Below are 19,529 nucleotides of genomic sequence, written 5' to 3'. Positions count from 1 at the left end.
ACTGAATTAATCTTCCTGCCTGGGGCCAGACCAAAGTCAGCTTGAGCCTAGTGGCTGCAGCAATTATGGTGAAGTACCTAAGAAAAGTTGTTGTCTCTTATGGCCATCACACATTTTGTGCCTCAGTTTCCTTTCAATTTGGAGAAAGGCTTGCACCTGGTTTAAGGCAGGGCTTTTCTGGGACATGAAGATCTTGTGCCCAGCAGGCTGTGCAAACTGGACTGAATTAATCTTCCTGCCTGGGGCCAGACCAAAGTCAGCTTGAGCCTAGTGGCTGCAGCAATTACGGTGAAGTACCTAGGGTCAGCAAGCCCTCACACCTACTCAATTGCTGGAAGTTGTTGTCCTAAGAGGGAGAACAGGGCTGCAACTCCCAAGGATCCCTATGGGACAAGGTTAGCATGTCCCTGTCCAGCCAGACCCACCAGCCACGCAAATAATTGCACCTGGCATCCCACTGCAGAGCACAGTTTGTTTGTCTTGTTGGTTTATTGGCCTAGAGAGTTGGACACACACACAAATGCGGAGATAAATATTGGTCAGTTTCTCTAAATCTGGATCCTCACTACGTATAGAGCTAGAGTCTGTAGAAGTCTAAATCTTGCGTGCTGTGGCACAGAACCAGTGGCCTTCCCACTCCACCATCACCCTTCTTCCTAGGGAACATGGGGAAAGAGGGCACAAACTGACAAGACTTGATAATTTTCAAAAGACGAAATAGTAAAATCCCAAATTTCCAACATCTGAAATGCACAATATTCAAGTTCCCCAGCTCAGATACATATATTTTTAATTTCCATTTTGCCACAATCTCACTTGTTGCCCAGAACCACCAAATTCTGGAAACTATTTTCCTAAGTCATATTTTCAAAAAAATAAATGTCTACAATCTCAGTTCTCCCAAAATGTTCATGGTTTTGGAATTTTGACCTGTTCTGAAATTCAAATTCCCCAGTCCATCCTCAACCTCTTCCATCTCCTGTGCCTTTTTGCCTCAGAGGAGTGCAGGTTAAGGACATAGGGGGACTGTCATCGCATCTGCCCCCTGCCTCCAAGGCCTTCCTCAGTCTCTCTTGTGGTTCCGCTGTGTGTGTATATATATATATAATTTGTGTGTAGATATATATATGTATTCTTTATTATGTACTTTTTTCGCAGTTTTTCTAAAGTGCCAGAAATAAGATTTGTGGGAATTTTTTAGTGACTTTTTTTTTTTGCATTTTTCCCTGTTTTAAACTTTTTTCCCCCTTAAAAATTGGAACTTGGTACATTCAGTAGGAAACTCTTCACTCGGACTGTGGCCAAGACCAAGAAAAGTGCAAAGAGACAGAGGAGGAGTGAAGGAGCGACACTCCTCCGTGGTTAACATTCAGGGAGCCTGTCGAAAACCTTCCCCTTCTTATATGCTGGGAGGGTGAGAGGAGGCAGGAGGAGGCTCCTGTCCCTCCCCCAAACTCACCTCCCTCCAAAAGCCATGATCTTGCCCTTTCAGCATCTGTTGAGAGGGCAGCCATCTTGGCCGCAGAAAACAGTAGCTGGGAAAAAGGCTGCCATTTTGATGACAGCAACTTTTCCCCTTTTTAAACTGCACTCCTCTAATTCCCATTTATCAAATTTGCTCCCCCAAACTGGCTCTCCCCTTGTGAGCTGCTTTGTTGTTTTTTTTTTTTTCGAGGTGAAGGTGGGTGGGATGGGAAATGTTCATCCAATCACAGAGTGGGGAAGCCCAGTTATCAAAGAGAATTAGGAGCAAACATTTCTTCAACTCCCCCACTGGAAAGAAACATAGGGACCCCTGACCAGGGTTAACTAGTGCAAATTAGGGATCAGGGACTATTTAAGGTCCCTGCACCCCATCCCTAGGCTGGGATCTTTGGGTGTGGGGAACTGAGTCAAAAATGGGGTGTAAGGTGCTATTTTGGAGGGAAAGTTGGTGGGGATACCCCAAAGCCCACCAAGGGAGTAGGATGGTTTTCCAAAAACCATCTGGAGTGATGGTGAGGGGAGCAACACTGGGGAAGATGGGGTAAAGGTAAGGATGGGAGGTCATGTGCAAATCTTGGGCTTACCCACCCATCCAACTCCCATCATTTTTCTGGCTATTTGGTCTAGTCTGGGAGAAACCATCAGGAAAAAACAGGGAGAAAAGTAGATTCCCTTCCCCATCCCGTATGGAGCTCCTCTCTCCTGGCCCCCAAATCTGGTTTAGCCCAGTAGAGGCCATATGCAGAGGCAGGAAGAGGTGTGATCTACTCACCTCTTTTGCCTTGGAAGAATCTGGGGCTCACTGGATTTGAGGGTCAAGATAGGGCCAAGATTGATGCTGCCCTGGGCTGAGAAAGTGCTCAGCCATGGAACAGATGGAGTAGGGTAGCCCTCCCCCCAACACCTCCTTGACCTGGACTGGGAGAGGCTATCTCCAGAGTCTAGGAGTATGACGAGGAATATGGAAGATCCAAAGGCATGGAAGCCAAGGAAAGCATGGCATCATAACGTGACGGAAACAAGGACATAGAAACCCACCCTTGGGAAGAATGGAATCCAAAGCCATGCTCCTGGGGGGGGGGGCCCGGGGGGGGTCAGGTATCACAATGGTCTGGTCCAGGCCCTGGGCCACGAAGAATGGAATGTGCTAGGAAGCATCTAGGGAAGGGCTTAGAGAAAGCTTCAGAATGAGAGGGGATCACTATGGGAGAGAGATGGTTTCCCCCTAGGTTTACGAATTAGGGGGGAGGGTTAGACATTCAGAGCTGGTGGGGGCCATGAGTAGAGATTCTTATAAGTATATTGCTCAGTTGCCCCAAGGGCTGGAGAAGGGATGGGAGCTGGCCCCGCCCCTCATGGAGGCCATTCCCTGGAGGAGAACTGAGAGGGGAACCACCAAAGATCCCTTCCCAGGAGATGGGAAAACTACAATCTCACACAAAGCAGCCTGACCCCTGAGCTCCAGGGGCCCCCACGTCCCTGCACAAGAGTGTGGAGGGACTCCCAAGGGGCAGGGAAGCCAGGGAGCTGGTAGTGGCGGGGGGTTCAGGGAGGGTGGCATCTGGTGAAAGGGGAGATCTGGGCCCAGAGCTCACCCCACATCTCCCTTCTGGGTTCTCTCAACCCCTGCCCTTTCCCCTTCTCCCTTAGGGGGGACTGGTGGAGGGAGAGATGGGGGGGGTGGCGTTGGGGGAGTAGGGGGTGCTGCTTGAGGATTGACTGCGTAGCCAAAGACCCCTGGTAGGAAGGGAAGGGCCCCCCCTCCCTTCTCATCAGGTAGGACCATGTTAAGAGCAACCGGGAGAGCGGCCAAGTTGCTGAAGTTGTAAGGGTAGGCAGCAAGGAGCTGGGGGCCATAGACGAGTGGGTAGGGCTCGGGGTAGAAGGTGACTTTGGCAGCCCCCATCGCCTCCATCCGGTCTCCCTCCCCAGCCCCCACTGGCCCCTCACTCCCAGGTTTTCCCCTGCCACTGCCAGGTTCCCGGCCACTCCCAATTAGAGCCAGTGGAAATTCCTGCATAGGAGGGTATGCATAGGTGCCCGCTCCTGCCACCACTGGGGGCTCCTCACCCCCCGAGATGACAGGGTCCTGGAGTGAGGCGGTCTTGGAAGCTTCCTCAGCAGCAGCGCTCCCGCAACCTGCCTCCCCGCTGGATGAGGAGACTTGCATCTCTTGGGGGGCTTCCTCCTTGACATCCCCAGGTCTGGTGCCAGCGCTGCTCTTGGAATAGGCAATGACAGGTGTGGGGGTACCCCCGGGCCGCTCAGCAGCATGCCTCTGCCCGTGGCGGCTCAGGGCGGCTGCCGTCTTGCACACCTTGGCGCAGTGAGGGCAGGCAAAGCGGGTGGAAGGCCGACGTCCAGCCCGGGAGCCGTGGGAACCTCCACTGTGGGCCTCCTGGTGCTTTCGCAGCTTCCTCAGAGTGGCAAATGTCTGGGCACAGTCCCCGCAGCGGTGCCTCCGCTCGCCACGGGCACGCCCTGCAGCGCCCTCGGCCGCGGGGGTCTCATCCCAGCTCCTCCGTTCCAGCTTCTGTCTCCAGCGTGGCGGCCGGCGGCCTCTGGGCATCCCGCTGCCCCCAGTGCTGCCTGTGCCTGCAGCTCCAGCCTTGCGCTTGGGCTTGTACGAGTAGTAGGGCCTCCAGAGCTGGTCCTCCCCACCAGCCTTTGATTCCTCCTCCTCCTCCTCCTCCTCCTCCTCATCATCATCATCATCGTCCTCCTCTTCGTCCTCCTCCTCACTCTCCTCCACCTCCTCTCCGCTCAGCTCCCCAGGACGCAGGTCAGTTTCTGAGATGCGGCGCTTGACAATGGCCTCCTCACCGATTCGCACAGTGATCTGACACAGTGGAGGTGGAGCCTGTAGCTGAGAGGGGCCCCGGCCAGGGCCTGCAGGGGGACCCCCGCCCCCACCAATCCCACCAGCTGGCTTGGCCGTGTATGTCAGAGTCCTTCCAGCCCGTGGGTTCCGGCCCTTGGCCTCCTCTGTGGCTGTGGCGGGCCCTGCGGCTGTTGCTGGGCTGACTGCTGTGGCTACGCTTGCTGGTGTAGCTGCAGGCTCGGGGGGAGGAGGTGGGTACTCACGTTTTTTGGGAGGCCTTGGGGGAGCAGTGTAAGTGATGACCGAGGCGGCTTGGGCCCCCGCTGTGCTGGCTGGCCCACTCCCTGTTCCACCACTGCTACTGCCCCCATGAACAATGACAGATGGAGCTGGGTGGGCAAAAGTGATGACAGAGGGTGGAGGGCCAGGCTCTGGGGCAGGTGGGGGTCCAGGTGGTGGGCTGGCTGGCATTGCTGCAGGGGCCGGTGTGTTGAGGCTTGGAGAAAGGGGGGCTTCGGGGGCTCCCTGGCTGTAGGTCTTGTAGGGCCGCTTGGCTGCCCGCATGGGGAGCAGGCGGTACAGCTTGAGGGTATTGAGCTTGGGCTTATAGCCTCCATTGGGTGTCTTCTCACTGGCCAGGAGGCCCGGGCTAATGCCATGGAAGGCTCGCTGGTGGGTCTTCAGGTTATAATAAGTGACAAAGGTCTCCCAGCAGAAGATGCACTGGTACCTGGGCCAGGACAGCAGGGAACAGGGCAGGGACAGAGCCACTTGAGTCAGGGGCCATGAAGCCAGGGCCTCAGCTTCCCATGTCCTCTACTGCCCTCCACTCAGACCTATAACTGCCCCAGCCATTTGCTCACCCTCCTTTCATGCTGCTTGTCTCACCTTGCCAGCCTCAGGAGGGACCCCAGTCCTAGCTCACTGCCCCACTACCAGCTGTGAGACGCTAGGCCTCAGCTGTTCCATCTGTGAACTGGGAATAATCACATACCTCGCCTAACTCACAAACCTTTTTTTTTTGTAGCTCAAATGACAGAATAGGGAAATGTCTTATGAACAAGGACACATTCTGGAAATACATATTATAACTATTAGTGGACATGCCTGCACTCTCCCTAGTCCTTTCCTATGAGGGCAACTTTCTCTTTCTTCCTCAGCCTTCTCCACACCACCAAGCCAGGACATGGCACCTAGAGGTGCTAATAAACATCAGCAGAACAAAGTGGGGCTGGAGGGAGGCAGATGGGTGAGTAATGGAGCAGGCCAGTCTCAGGATGATTTTCTAGGCCCCATCCTCTGCCCATTCCCTCCCTTGTCCATGTGGTCCCTGGGTGCTGACGCTTGACCGCTGCGCCCCCACCCACCCCCCAATCCCCGGCCCTCCAGGCCACTCACCTGCGTTCCCCGGTGTGCCACACCTCGTGCTTGGTGCGGTACTCAGCCAGGGCGAACACCTTCTCACAATAGCGGCAGGGGTACTTCCTCCGCCACGAGTGTACATTACTGTGCCGCTTCAGGCTGGACAGGGTCACGTAGGAACGCTCACAGGCCGCGCACACATATAGCACGTGGCCACCCACCACCTTCACCACGTGCTCTGGGCCACCATGGAAGCCCACTGGTGGGGGCAGGGCTGAGGCATCCACTCCTGCAGGACCACTGGGGCCAGAGCCGCCTGCTCCCAGCCCTGCAGACCCCCGAGTGCTGGCCCCCCGTCGGCACTGTGCCTCATGGGTCTGTAGCCGCTTGGGATGGATGAAGCTTTTCCCACATCGGGGGCAGGGGAGGGGCCGCCGGGGCAGGGGGGGCTGTGAGTCCGGAGCCTGGGCCTCAGCCCTGTCACTCTCCCATTCTCCAGCTGGCCTAGGCCCAGGCCCGAAGCTGTCCTCTTCAGGCTGCGAGGTGGCCATGGGGGCTGGGGCAGGAGGTACCCAGGCATCACCTCCCTCCCCCAGGCCCTGCAGGCGGGATATGCCCAGACGCCGCCCCAGAGCTCCGATCTCTGCCACAGCTGCCCCGTCCCCTCCACCGCCAGGTAGTGCAAGCCGGGCACTGTAGATGAAATTGAGGACATCAGAGAAGGCGGCTGCTGGGACTCCTGGCAGCTCCAGGACTCGGGGTGGGGATGAAGCAGGGGGTGAGGCTGGAGGAGAAGAAGAGGAGGAGGAAGAGGAGGAGGAGGAGGAAGAGGAAGAGGAGGAGGAGGAGGAGGAAGAGGAAGAGGAGGAGGAAGAGGAGGAGGAGGAGGAGGAGGAGGAGGCAGCTGTGGTGGTGGCAGGGTTGGGGGCTGAGCTCCCAGTAACTGGTGGGAGGGGCAGTGGGGCTGAAGCGAGCAGGGCCTCTCTGAAGAAGGGACTAGAAGCAGCCAGGACACTGCGGTGAGCAGGGAACTTGGTGTCTCCGGCTATGAGGGTGACGTCACAGAAGAGGCCACGGAGACGCTGCTCATTGAGCTGGCGCAGGACGGCGGGGGCATGGGACGGATCCGTCACCTCTGCAGGGGGGGGCATGGCGCCAGCCTAGACGGAGAAGAGGCCAGGAGAGGGTCTCAGAGGCTGGGCAGAGGGCAGGGGCCTCTAAAACCAGGGAGGTGAGCTGGGAGGTGGTTGGAGGTTGTTGGTCAGAGACTAGAGGAAAGCTAACTTGTGGTCACAGAAGTCAGGGGTTAACCTTAGCCACCTACGTCTGGCCAGCGGGGCTGAAAGAGGCCAGGGATACCTCAGGTCATGACGAAGGTCAAGGGGTCAGAACCTCCAAAGTCAGACTAGGGAGGTAAGCAATGGACACCTCTCTCCCATTGGAAGGAAGAGGAAGCCCCCACAACTACTGATGACCATTTCACAGGACTACCCAGCTTAGACAAAATGGCTGCCCTTGCTGGCCTGCTGCCTTTGGTCCAATTTCTCCTAGCTACAGACCTCTCGCACGGCACCGTCTCACCTGAGAGCACAGCCAACATGGAGTGGAGCGGGGGTGGCTCAGCGAGTCTCTTCTGCAGGGCCTCTTCCTTCTGTGGAAAAACAGAAACCATGACTTCAGGAAGGAAACTGGGAAGGAAAGGACCCCAGGAGGTGGGGGGTGGCACAGCACTTGGGGTCAGAGACGATGCTGAGGCTGCTCTGCAGACCCTGACCCTCAGTCAGGTAATTTGTTTAGCTGCATCCAATCAGACCTAGGAGGTCACACAGATTATTGCAAGGCCTTGTCCTGCTGGCCCCAGAGAAGTACAGGAACAAGATAATTTGCATATTCCCAATGTACCTCAAAACAATACAGCAGCGTAGTTCGATCTCATAGGTCCAGGGAAGCCTGTTGGATCACTCTCAAGTCCCTTTGGCCCAATCTTTGGGGCTCAAAGGAAATGAAAGATTTGCATGTCGTCTTTCATTATAATAGTCTCATTTACATATCAAAATAGATTTGCTAGAGCTTTTTTATTGGACCAAGCTGCTAGATATTCAAATTAGGAGAGGACCTCCTCTCACACATGCCAGCCTCACAAAGCTTAGAGGAGGTTTCTGGTCTTGGTGCCAGGCGACCATCAAAGACCATGGATTCATATATACGTGCCAGCTTGCTCCAGTCTCTGAGGGCACTGGAAAGGCCACCAGACCGGGAGTGAGGAGGCTTGGGTCCCCTTCCTTACTCTGAGAGCTTGTGGATTTGAGACTTTGGCTTAAAAAGGGAGGAGGGAACCCAACCCCTACCTCAACTCTTGCTGGGAGGCTCATCCAAAGGAATACCAGATAACCCAACAGTGAGCTGTCGCGGTCACGCACAGAAAGCACCTCACAGCTGCTTCTCCTGTGTGGGCACAGCCAGGGCTTTGGGGTCCCATTTTTCAGTTGAAGATCTGAGATCCAGATCCACAGAGTGACTTGGTCAGAGTCACACAGAGCTGGTAATAACAGGTCAGGGGGGCCTGTTCACAGAGCCAGGCCTGCTGACCTGACAGCAGAGGTCTCAGCCCATCGTCCACCCTCCACAAGGTGTGGGAGCTCTCTCATTCCGAATGCCCTGGGTCACACATGTCCTCTGAGGTGTCCTGCATCAGGAGTTCCTCATACAATTCCCATCCCCCCAAAAATGCTCTTTTCCCATTTATTACTCATACTATCTGGACTAAAAGGCCTTCCCTCCACAGCCCATTTCATGTTCCCAAAAGACTGCTCTGACTCCTCTCCTGGAGAAGGAGGAGGTGATAAAGAGGGGTGATATTCAAAAGTTCTAATAGCCCTGACTGCCAGGCACACACCAGTACTGGGTCAAGTGTTACCTTGTCAGTTGTCAGATGGCAGATGGGTCGGGAATCCTGGGGAACCGCCCGTCGCCCCGGAACCCCCCCTCGCCCCTACTGCCCCATTTGTGGGCTGGTGTTCAGCTCTGGTTATAAAGTGAGGAAAGAGAGCAAGGCCTCCCACTCCCTTTCGTGATAGCCACTGGCCCACTGGGACCCCCAAGAGTCAGTGCTTTTCTTGCATCACCTCATTTGCTCCTCAGCACTTCCCCATTTTATTTATTTATTTATTTTTAAACAGTTTTTTTAATTTTACTTTATTTTTTTTTGTGAGGAAGATCAGCCCTGAGCTAACATCCATGCTAATCCTCCTCTTTTTGCTGAGGAAGACCGGCTCAGAGCTAACATCTATTGCCAATCCTCCTCCTTTTTTTTTTTCCCCCAAAGTCCCAGTAGATAGTTGTATGGCATAGTGGCACATCCTTCTAGTTGCTGTATGTGGGATGCGGCCTCAGCATGGCCGGAGAAGCGGTGCGTCGGTGCGCTCCCGGGATCCGAACCCAGGCCGCCAGTAGCAGAGCGTGCGCACTTAACCGCTAAGCCACGGGGCCAGCCCCAGCACCTCCCCATTTTACACTGACAGACCAAGGCTGAGAGATGCCAGATAGCTCGCCCAAGGATATACGACCAGTTAGTAGCAGGGCTGGGATGTGATCCCAGGAAGTTTGGCTCTAAAGCCTGTGTTCTTGACCATACCACATCAGGATGAAAGATATGTTTACAGCTGTGATGTTGCAATATAATAAGTATATATATTTGGTCTTCATCCCTGTTCCTGACACATAGCTCCTAAAACTCCTGTAATTTCCCAAGTGCTATCACTAGCATCCTCTGTTCTAATCTTTGGTCTTGGACCCTGGTTCCTAACACTAAGCTCCTAAATCCCTTGGAATTTCCTGGGTGATAGAAGCATCTTTTGTTCTAATGAGGTGACTCTGGATGGGCTCCTGGATAGCTTCAGGATGGGCGCTGGTCACCAGAAAGACCAAGCCATGATTAGAAGCTCGGAACTTCCAGCCCTGGCCCCCAACCTCTGGGGAGAGGAGAGGGCCTGGAGATTGAGTTAATAATTGATCATGCCTATGTGATGAAGCCTCCATAAAAATCCCTAAACTATGGGGTTCATAGACTTTCGGGTTGCATTCCGCAAGGGTGGTACACTCCAACTCCGTGAAGACAGGAGCTCCTGTGCTCAGGATCCTTCTAGACTTTGCCCTATGTACCTCTTCATCTAGCTATTCATCTGTATTATCATATCCTGTATTATATAATAAACCAATAAACACAAGTAAGCATTTCCCTCAGTTCTATGAGCCATTCTAGCAAACTATCAGATTTGAGGAGGGGGCCATGGGAAAATTCAATTTACAGCTGGTCAGACAGGACAGGAGGCCCAGACTTGCGATTGGCATCTGAAGTGGGGGCAGTCTTGTGAGACTGAGTCCTTAACCTCTGGGATCTGATGCTGTCTCTGGGATAGCGTCAGAATTGAGTTGAACTGTAGGACACCCAGCTGGTGTCAGAGAATTGGTCAGTGTGGGAAAACCCCACACATTTGGTATCACAAGTGTTGTGAGTAGAATGTATAGAAAAACAATTGTTTATCTTTAAATAGCACCGACTAGGGCCCCCACTAGCCCATCTAGTACCTTCATGAAAATTAAAGGAAGGGGAAAAAATTAGAGGAAGGGCCCCTTCCTCCAGGAGGCAGCAGCCCTGCACAGGTGAGCAAAGCAGAGGTTCGACTCCAGCCCCCAGTTACCCCCTTGGCCAGGCCTGCCCTGTGCAACGGGCTTTGTGCCTGAGGCGCGGCTACGTGCTGCCAAAATAACGTGGACCATACCTGTCAGGGCTTCTTAGAACCACAGAGGTCCAAAGCTGGCCTGGGATCACCTAGAATCATCATCATCATGGTACTTGTAGCTGCCATTTATGAAATGCTTAGTATATGTCAAGTACACTGCTAAGCATTTAATCTGCATCATCTCATTTCAACACTCAAAAGGCCCACAGAGAAGCAGGGGCTATCATCACCCTCATTGTACAGGTGAGGAAACTGAGACTTTAAATACTCTAAACTCCTTACTTTCAGGTAGAGAGAATATAGTGGCAGGTGATTTGCCCCCCGGTCTCATGGCTAACCAAGTCGGGATTTGGACCCAGCTCTTCTGAGTTCAACTGCCCCATCACTAGCCACTGCCCTGCAAGGGCTTATGGGAGGTGGAGAAGACACTAGCTTTGTGACCCTGGGCAAGCTGCTTAACCTCTCTGTATCACAGTGTCCTTGTCGATAAGGTGGGATAATGAATAGTTCCCCCTTCGTAGGGTCGTTGGCAGTGCCTAGACGAGTGTGTGGCACACAGTAAATGCTCAGTAAGCGCTAGCTCTCCTTATCATTCTGGAACTCAGTCCCGGAAAATGGTGGGGGGAAGTGGTGAAGAAAAAGAGGCAGAAATCAGGCTTCATGGTAGGTTTGGTGGCTCTGTGGTTTTTAGTTTTTTATTTGTTTTTACCGTTTCTCTACTCTTGACTGGCCGTGTGATCTTAGAAGTGTGACTGAGGGTGGGATCCGAGCACTGAAACCAGACACACTCCACTTCTTGCTGTTCCCTTTGCCTGGAATGTTCTTTCCTCAGACAGCCTCCTGTCTTGCTGCCCCACCTCCGTTAAGCCTAGACTCAAAAGTCACCTTCTCCTGGAGGCCTTCCCTGGCCACACCCTATCTCCCCAAATTTCCTATCCCTCTCCCCGATTTTTTCTCCCTGACACTTGGTAAACCCATTGCTCATTTATCTCTAGAATGTAACCTCCAAAGGAGGGGGAGATTTTGTTTGCTTTGTTTACTGCAATCTCCAGTGCTTAGAACAGTGCCTGAGACATAATGGGGGATTAAAAAAATTTGGTGAATGAATGGAGCTGCCTTCTTCAACTGCCTATCCTCAGGAAGGAAGCCATTCTCAGTGTTGGACCAAAGTGGCTGAGACCCGGGGATGATAAGCATAACTTGACCACTTCTGGGGCATCACACTTTGCCTAATACGCTTCCAGGGCTTGACATGCATTATCTCATTTAATGACGTCCTCAAAGTGGCCACCTACAGTCAGTGTTTATATTATCCCAGTCTTACAGATGAGGAAACTGAGGCTCATAGAAGGATATACCTTGCTCAAAGTCACACAGCTTGTGAGCAGCAGAGTCAAAATTCAAATCCAGGCCTGTGTGAACCCAGATGCTGAGTCTTTTCCTCTCCACAACGCCGGACTGTCCCCTGACGGGGCCTATGGCCAGCCAGCGGTTACAGAAATCACCACGCGAGGTCTCCGCACTAGGTGCAAACTGTGTCGTGTCTGACTCCGCCCTTTCCCTCGCTCCCCACATCTAGCGGTCACCAAGTCTGGTCGAATCTGCAGCCTAGCTTGGAATGGCTCTGGAAGCCTTCCCTTCAACCCGCCTCTGGCCCCTACACTAGCTCAGGGCCTTGTTAACACTCACAGGGTCCAAGGCCATGGCCTCAGCCATTCCCCTGCCTCCAGGCTTATCTTCCACCATCCAGCCTTCCTCTCACTGAGGGCCAGCTTCCCCAGGGCAGCTCAGGTGGTATCACTCCTGGGCTCAGAAACCTTCACTGGTCCCCACTCACTCCAGAATAAAGTTTGAATTCCTCAGCCAGCCATTCAAGAGTCTAGCTCCAATCTTCCTTTCTAGTCTTGCCTGGTGTCAGCCTCCCTTCAAGCACCCGGTGTGCTCTTGAACCTCATGTGTCCCACACCCTCATGCCTTTGCCTATCCTGGTTCTCCTGCCAGAAACGCAACCTTTCCCCAACCTCTTCCCCAAATCCCTCCAAAGTGTGAAAATCTAATTCAAATGTCACCTCCCTCTTGGCCCTCCCTGACCCACAGGGCAAGGACAAGCTCTCCTTCGCCTGGCTCATCAACATTTGTTGCCCCGATGGCCACCACTCAGCAGCAGATATTAGGTTCTCACTCCCCAGGCTGGGACGCCCTGAGTCACTGTCTGAGCACACTGGTCTTCTAAAATAGCCGGGCGCAGGTGCTAAGTTCTGCAGAGATTGGGGAGAAGTGTGTGTGTGTGCGTGTGTGTGTAGTGGAGGTGCACAGAAAGCTTCAGAAGGGCAGCAGAGGACAGTATATAAGGGCACAGGATCTGGAACCTGACTGCCTGGGTTCAAATCCACCTTTACCTCTTACTAGCTAAGTGGCTTTGGGCAAATTATTTCTCTGGGCCTCAGCTGTCTCGTCTGAAAAAGAGAAGTAATGAGAACATCTACTTCCACAGGGCGTTGCGAAGACTAAATGAGTGATCATATGTAAAAGCACTGAGAATAGTGCCTGGTACATAGCAAGTGCTAATGAGTGTTTACTGCTATTGTTATTAGCCAAGCCCTGAGACAGGGCTCCGTGCTGGCAGAGGGCTAACAGTGGCTGGCACAGGCATAGCCCCCAACTGTAGCTACTTTCCAGGTACACTTCCCATGTGGTACTTACTTACTACCCTGTTGGAAGATAGGCAAGGCATGTAATTAGCCCCATTTTACAGATGAGGAACTGAGGCTCACTCAGGGCAAGCGCCAGTGAGGAAGTGGGAGGGCCAGAACTCTTCAGTTCTAGTCTAGGCCTCCTTCCCCTCCACCAGGCCGTCGTGCACCTGTTGTGCAGGCCTCACCCAGCAGCCAGCACCCCTCAAGCAGGAGGGCCCCACCATAGTGCCCTCTCCGACCCCCATGCATATCCGCCCTTCCAGCCAGGCCACGCGCAGTCCACAGTGGCATGCACACTTGGAGCACGCATACCACTCACCCCTACATGCACACACACATCTACAAAACAGCCCAGGCCCCAAAGGTGAGGAAAACCTGTTCTGAGGAATCTGCCTAGTGAGCGAATTCTGTTCCCAGACCCTTCCACAGTTGCAGGAGTGGCCCAGTGTGCGTCACAGAAGAGACGGAAAAGCAGAGATACCCGTAAGGGGGGCAGAGAGAGGGTGAAGCAGGAGGAGGAGACTGAAAACTTCGTGTTTCTTTTTTCCATTTCAGTGACAAGAGTCACACCCGGCCTTTACGTAAACATGGCCAAGGAGCCAGTCTGTCCAAGCTCAGTTTCCTTGCAGCCGCCAGGCCTCTCCTCCCGGTGACCCTGACATGCTGGGCAGGCCGGTGAGGGGCAAGCACACAGACCCTGCACAAAGACTAGCTGGGCCACCACGACAACACCCAGGCCTCCCGCCGGCTGCCCTTGCTCTGCCCCATATTTATCTCTCTGCCTTCTTCATAACATATCCCCACAGCAGCCCCACACGGCCACTTAAACACACAGAAGGCAGGCACGCACACACAGCTTGCGCGGATCTCCAGTCTGAGGCCCACATTGCCCTTGTCACGCCACCTCCCTCCCCACAAGTGTTTTCTGACCAGCTCGCCTCCCAGCCCAACAGCACGGACAGGCTCCCACAAACAACGTCACAAAAGAATCCTGGAGAGAATGTTGCAAACACACAACCTTTCCCTCGCTCAGCTGCCCACCATCCCATAAACACAACCTGCACATTCCAGCCAGAGCCCCTCACACCAGTGCCAGCTGCCATACAAGTACCTGAGACACACCCTGGGGTTTCTCGCTTCCCATATGATCCAAGGGACCTGAGTTCTAGATGTGCACCCCCCAATGCAACTCACTCCTCCCACAGATACACAAACCCACCTAGCCGGCCATCCTCACGAAGACTGGACCACAACTCAGCAGGGCCACAGAAATGCGACCCAGACGTGACACCTTCCCACTCAAAGGTACACAACTGCCCCCTCCACATGGGTACACACACTCTGCACTCTGGTACCCTCCACAGCACTTACACCACGCCAGCTATGCAGAAAACAACAGTTCATAAATAGTTTATATGTGCAGCATGAGAAACATAACGTGCAACAAAACACATGCTGGTATAAAACATACATAAAACCCCACATCTAACAAACTCAGCATGCATTGCACCCTGCTTCGACTGCAGACCTGTCACCCAAAGCCACAGGGCCACATCTTGTAATTCTGCCCCACAACATTGGACACCCCTCCATCTGGCTTTCTGTCCCCATGGCCCAGGGAGGGCCCTACCCGGACCCCTGGCTGCCAGACCAGCAAACAGTGGTGCCCAGGAGAGGTTTACCTTGCCCCACAACACAGCAGGAGACACACAATTTCCAGGACTCACAGCCACAACCCTGCCCCGACGGCGCGGCGGCTCCGGGGCCCCTGCTCGCCCTGCGCACCCCGCACACCCCAACTGTGGGGCGCTCGGCGGCCCACCCCTCCCCCTCTCTGCCTGGCTCCTACGCCATCGCCCTCCCAGCAGCTTGCAGCGCCGGCCCGGGCTCACACCCGCCCCGCCCCACCCCCAACCTGCCCTACAAGGGGAGGGGGACATTAGGCTGCAGAATTAACCCTTCAAATGGGGAGTGAGCGCGGCCCCTTCCACGGCCACAGGCGATCTCGCCCCCCGACCACTGCTCGGTCTGACGCCGTACTGGGGCCCCCTTAGCCGCCCCCCAGCGCCGTGCGCGCTTGGGGGCGGGGCCAGACTCAGCCCCCGACCCCTGAGCCCCCAGGTCAACCTCAAAGGGGAGCGGTCCGGCGCGGGGCGCGGCCCGGGCCCCCGCGGCGCCGGGCAGCAGGAAGGGGGCCCGGCCGTTGGCTCCGGTCCGCCCTGGCCCTGCCCGGTTCGCCCCGGGGCCCACCTGACTGCGATGGCGCCGCGTCCGCCAGGCCCGGCTCATCACCGTGGCCGCCCCCGGCCGCTCCGGTTTCGCCCGCCTCCAGCTCCGGCTCCGGCTCCGGCTCCGGCCCCGGCCCCGGCCCCCCCTGCGCCTGGCCCCGGCCCGGCCCCGCCGCCGCCGCCGCCGCTGACATCATCGGCTCCCCCCGCCCCGGTCCTACCCCCACCCCCACCCCCGGAAACAGTCCCCCCCCAGCGCCGCCGCCGCCGCCGAGAGGAGGCCGGCGCAGCGCAGCCGATACCGACACCAAGCTCTGGGCTTGGGCTTGGGGCGAGCACGCCCGACGGCCTTCGCTCCCGGGAAGGGAGCGGCGCCGCGCAGGGCCGCCAGACGGGTGGGCACCGAGCGGGGCGCGGGCCTGGCTGCAGCACCCTCGCAGGTCCGCACGACCACCCACTCTCTAAGAAGGGAAGCCCCCCCCCCCCACCGCCCCCTGCACGTCCTTCACTCAGCAGTGCACACAGCCCAGAGCACGCACACCCTCTCCGGGCGCAGACACGCAACATGGCAGGCTCACAATCAGGCCCAGTGGGACCGGCAGACCCAGGCTCAGCACACTCATAGGGCAGCCCTGGACACACACACATACACGCACACCCTCCCCAGAAATGCACAGGGACCCCCCACCAGGCCGCGGGCCAGGAAGGCCCCAGCCCTACGGAACAGGCACAAATAATGACTACCAGCGCAGATGCATACGCAGCTTGGTATTTTGTCCCCACCGGCAGAAATATCCATGTCTATATACTTGTGCGTAAATGCAGAGGCCTTGGTGTGGGCCTCCTGGGACAGCACCAACAAAACACCAGGTGGAAGCACACACAGAAGAAGCACATTCCTGAAACTCCAGAGGGACAGTCTCAGAGACTCCTCCCTGGTGTTCAAAAATTCAAAATTCAGGAGACAGAGGAGCCGGCCCTCAGAGCTCCTTTCAGTAAAACCTTTCTGAAACAAGGGGAGACACAAATAAATTAATTTAAAACCAAAGAAGTCTCATCACAGAGTAGTTGTGAAGAGAAAAAAAAAGAATCTGACAAACTTTGGAGTCAAAGACATAGATATAAAGCAAGCAGAGTTGGAAACAATGAGAAAATAGGCCCACCTCCACCTCAGGGAGGTTCCAAGGAGGAATCTCCCACCCCCACCCACCTCAGGAAGGTTCCAGGGAAGAACCCCATCCCCACTCCAACCAGGTCACAATGGTTGGAGCTCTGATGGGTCCAGGCCCCCTGAGCCAGGAGTAGCAGGAGAAAGTCCAAGGAGAGATGGTGAGTGTGGAGGGCAGGGGCGCATAGGCCCCCTCCCTGTAGCTTCTGGCTGGTGCCTTTCCCTTCCTCCCCTAAAACTTCCCAGCTGTCCTACAGACACCCACAAATGAAATTCACAATGGTGTACCCAGACGTCTCTGGAACCTGTGACATCACACAGATACACAGCATCTGAGGCCGCCTCCCCTTCCTCAAACCAACAGAGCATCCCTGGGTCCTCTTTCTCTCCTCCCAGGAACAATTTACCCAGAGAAACAGTGCTCCAGGACCGCTTACTCCCTGCTTCCTGCTTTAGAGGCTCAAGGCCCACATTGTACCACGTCATCCATTTTTCAGGCCCTTTCTAGCTCCCGAGAGTTCCTCAGTAAGACAGCCTGCCCCTCTACTCTCCCTCAGGGTTCCAGCCCCCAGCCTGGCATTCGCCTTGCCCCAGACCCTCCAGGCTATGGCTGCCCTAATGCCTGAGCTCCTTTCTCCCTAACAGGCTGGCAGTCACCCCTACTTCAACCTGCCCGACTTCACCCAGCCATCGCCGCCCTCCACTCCGTCCAGCCTCCCCTCACAACAGCGCTGCCGGCCCTCCAATGCCACCAAGGGCCTGCTCGTGGCCCTGCTGGGTGGGGGCCTGCCCGCTGGCTTCGTGGGCCCCTTCTCCCGTATGGCTTACCAGGCTTCCCACTTACCCTCGCTGGAGCTGCTCATCTGTCGATGCCTCTTCCACCTCCCCATTGCCTTGCTACTTAAACTGCGTCGCAACCCACTGTTGGGACCTCCGGATGTCCGGGGCCGGGCCTGCCTCCACGCCCTGCTCAACGTCCTCAGCATTGGATGCGCCTACAGTGCGGTTCAGGTGGTGCCTGCTGGCAACGCTGCCACTGTCCGCAAAGGTTCTTCCACCGTCTGCTCTGCCCTCCTTGCCCTCTGCCTTGAGAGCCAGGGTCTCAGCGGCTATGATTGGTGTGGCCTGTTGGGCAGCACCCTGGGACTAATCATCATTGTGGGACCTGGACTAGGGACACTGCAGGAGGGGACCACGGGCCTCTATACCGCCCTGGGCTATGTGCTCGCTTTCCTGAGTGGCCTGGCACTGTCGCTGGGGCTTCTGGTGTATCGTTCCCTGGACTTCCCCTCCTGCCTACCAACAGTGGCCTTCCTGTTTGGCTTGGTGGGGCTGGCAGGCTCTGTGCCAGGCCTCTTTGTGCTGCAGACCCCCGTGCTGCCCAATGATCTTCTGAGTTGGAGCTGTGTGGGGGCAGTGGGGATCCTCGCCCTGGTCTCCTTTGTGTGTGTGAGCTATGCGGTCACCAAGGCCCACCCTGCCTTGGTGTGTGCTGTCCTACACTCTGAGGTGGTGGTGGCCCTGATGCTGCAGTATTATGTGCTCTATGAGAATGTGGCACCTTCTGACATCATGGGGGCAGGGGTGGTGTTGGGCAGCATTGCCATCATCACTGCCCAGAACCTCAGCTGTGAGAGGGAAGGGCAGGGGGTGGAGTGAGATCAAACTTGAGAGCCTGGGGGTTGGGGGGGCAGGGGTAAACAGAAGGAGAGACTGGAATACAAACATAGAACAAGTGACTGGAAAAGAACTGGTGTGGGAGAGGGACACCCCTTGGAGTCAAGGGTGACTTGGGGACGTGCTGGAGAGGGACTGCCTGGAAGACCCAGAACAAGCCTGGGGACCAAGAGATGTGGAATCTAGGCTGGGGCTTGGAGATCAGGGCGTAACTAAGGGGTAAGGTCTGACGAGCACATCAAAGGGGCTGAGGCAGGCAGGCCATGAACCATGGGGAGGATTTTTCCCTCAGAAGCAGAGAAGAGCATTGGGGCTGGAGTGTTTGGGGCTTTCAGGCAAACAGAGCAAGCAGCTGTGCTGGGGGAAGGGAGTGTGCCTTTTTTCCCTGAGCGTCCGTTTCCCTTCCTGGTGGTGACGTGACATTGACATCAAACAAGGATCACTCTGAATGTGGCTGTGCAGTTGGTGTCATCTCTGCTTTGGAAGGAGAGTGGAAGTCCTACCCCGCTCTTATTGGACAATCCCTTGGGATCCCCGCTCCCCATCTTATTTCTGAAATATTCTAGGCGGGGGGGGATTTCCTAATGTTCAGACGCCTTGACCCCGATTCCCACAGGACTTCTGTGTCCCGCCCCAAGGCTAATCTGCTTTTCCCGGATTGTCGCGGTCCCATGATCTCTCCCGGACAGCGACCAGCCTCCTTCTGGAGCAGGTCTCCGAGCTGAGGCCTCTTCGAGCGGCTCAGGCCGGGGACCCAGGGCCAGAGCTCCGTACAGCGCTCCATTAGAGGCCAGAAGATGCCCACCCGTCCCAGGAGGCCGCTCAATAAACATCAGCTACTTCCGGGCAAGCAATTGGCCTCGCCATCTTGATCTGTTCATGCATATTCAGCGCGATTACTGCATATTCATGACCAAGGACGGCCCCAGCACTCCCGCCTCCAGGAACCCACTTGGGAGGACCCGGCTGGCCCCGCCTCCTTCATTACCGATTCGCAGAACAGACCATTTTCCAGCGGTGGGGGGGGATATTAATGAGAGACTTCTGCTGAAGACGAAACCATACTCCAAACTAGAGTAAAAGAGGCCTATATTTACCCTCCATCCTTCAAACCTTAAATTTCAGTGCGAGAGAGAGCAGCGAGGGGAGGCGGCGGGATAAAAAGTTCCCCTCCCCCCTGTCATTTCAAAAGGTCGCCCAGAGAGGGAGCGAGAGAGCGAGGATCAACGACTCAGGCGCACGCCCCGTGCAGGCCGGTGCAGGCGGCCCCGTAGCGCAAGGGAAGGCGGGAAAGGAAGGGGCGGATACGCAGGGGCGAGTCTATAAAGGGCGTCATTCGGTCAGTTCTCT

The 19,529-nt window shown here is 55.6% G+C and overlaps 2 protein-coding genes across 5 annotated transcripts; one reads left to right on the top strand and one right to left on the bottom strand.

Annotated features, from left to right (window-relative positions):
* Window positions 1-2,563: 2,563 nt before the first annotated feature.
* On the bottom strand, window positions 2,564-16,202 carry ZBTB4 (zinc finger and BTB domain containing 4). 4 transcript variants are annotated; one of them, XM_058559834.1, is made up of 4 exons: window positions 16,079-16,202; window positions 7,250-7,319; window positions 5,705-6,828; window positions 2,564-5,036 (listed from the first exon to the last, which is right to left on the bottom strand). In XM_058559834.1, exons 3-4 carry the CDS (start codon window positions 6,817-6,819, stop codon window positions 3,077-3,079), a joined length of 3,075 nt encoding a protein of 1,024 aa, XP_058415817.1. In that variant the 5' UTR covers window positions 6,820-6,828; window positions 7,250-7,319; window positions 16,079-16,202; the 3' UTR covers window positions 2,564-3,076. The 4 variants fall into 4 exon arrangements, with proteins under 4 accessions (XP_058415817.1, XP_058415814.1, XP_058415816.1 ...); XM_058559831.1 differs by lacking the exon at window positions 16,079-16,202 and adding an exon at window positions 15,357-15,461; XM_058559833.1 differs by lacking the exon at window positions 16,079-16,202 and adding an exon at window positions 14,789-14,863.
* SLC35G6 (solute carrier family 35 member G6) lies at window positions 14,716-18,186 on the top strand. The gene is made up of 5 exons (XM_058559452.1): window positions 14,716-15,077; window positions 15,161-15,338; window positions 15,385-15,495; window positions 15,580-15,774; window positions 17,148-18,186. The coding sequence occupies exons 1-5, from the start codon at window positions 14,716-14,718 to the stop codon at window positions 18,159-18,161; spliced, it is 1,860 nt and encodes a 619-aa protein (XP_058415435.1). The 3' UTR covers window positions 18,162-18,186.
* Window positions 18,187-19,529: the final 1,343 nt, after the last annotated feature.

The sequence above is a fragment of the Diceros bicornis genome, chromosome 18 (genome assembly GCF_020826845.1).
Source record: "Diceros bicornis minor isolate mBicDic1 chromosome 18, mDicBic1.mat.cur, whole genome shotgun sequence".
Classification (NCBI taxonomy): domain Eukaryota; kingdom Metazoa; phylum Chordata; class Mammalia; order Perissodactyla; family Rhinocerotidae; genus Diceros; species Diceros bicornis.
Note: the sequence above shows the minus strand (reverse complement) of the source record. Positions and strands in the feature narration are given on the sequence as shown.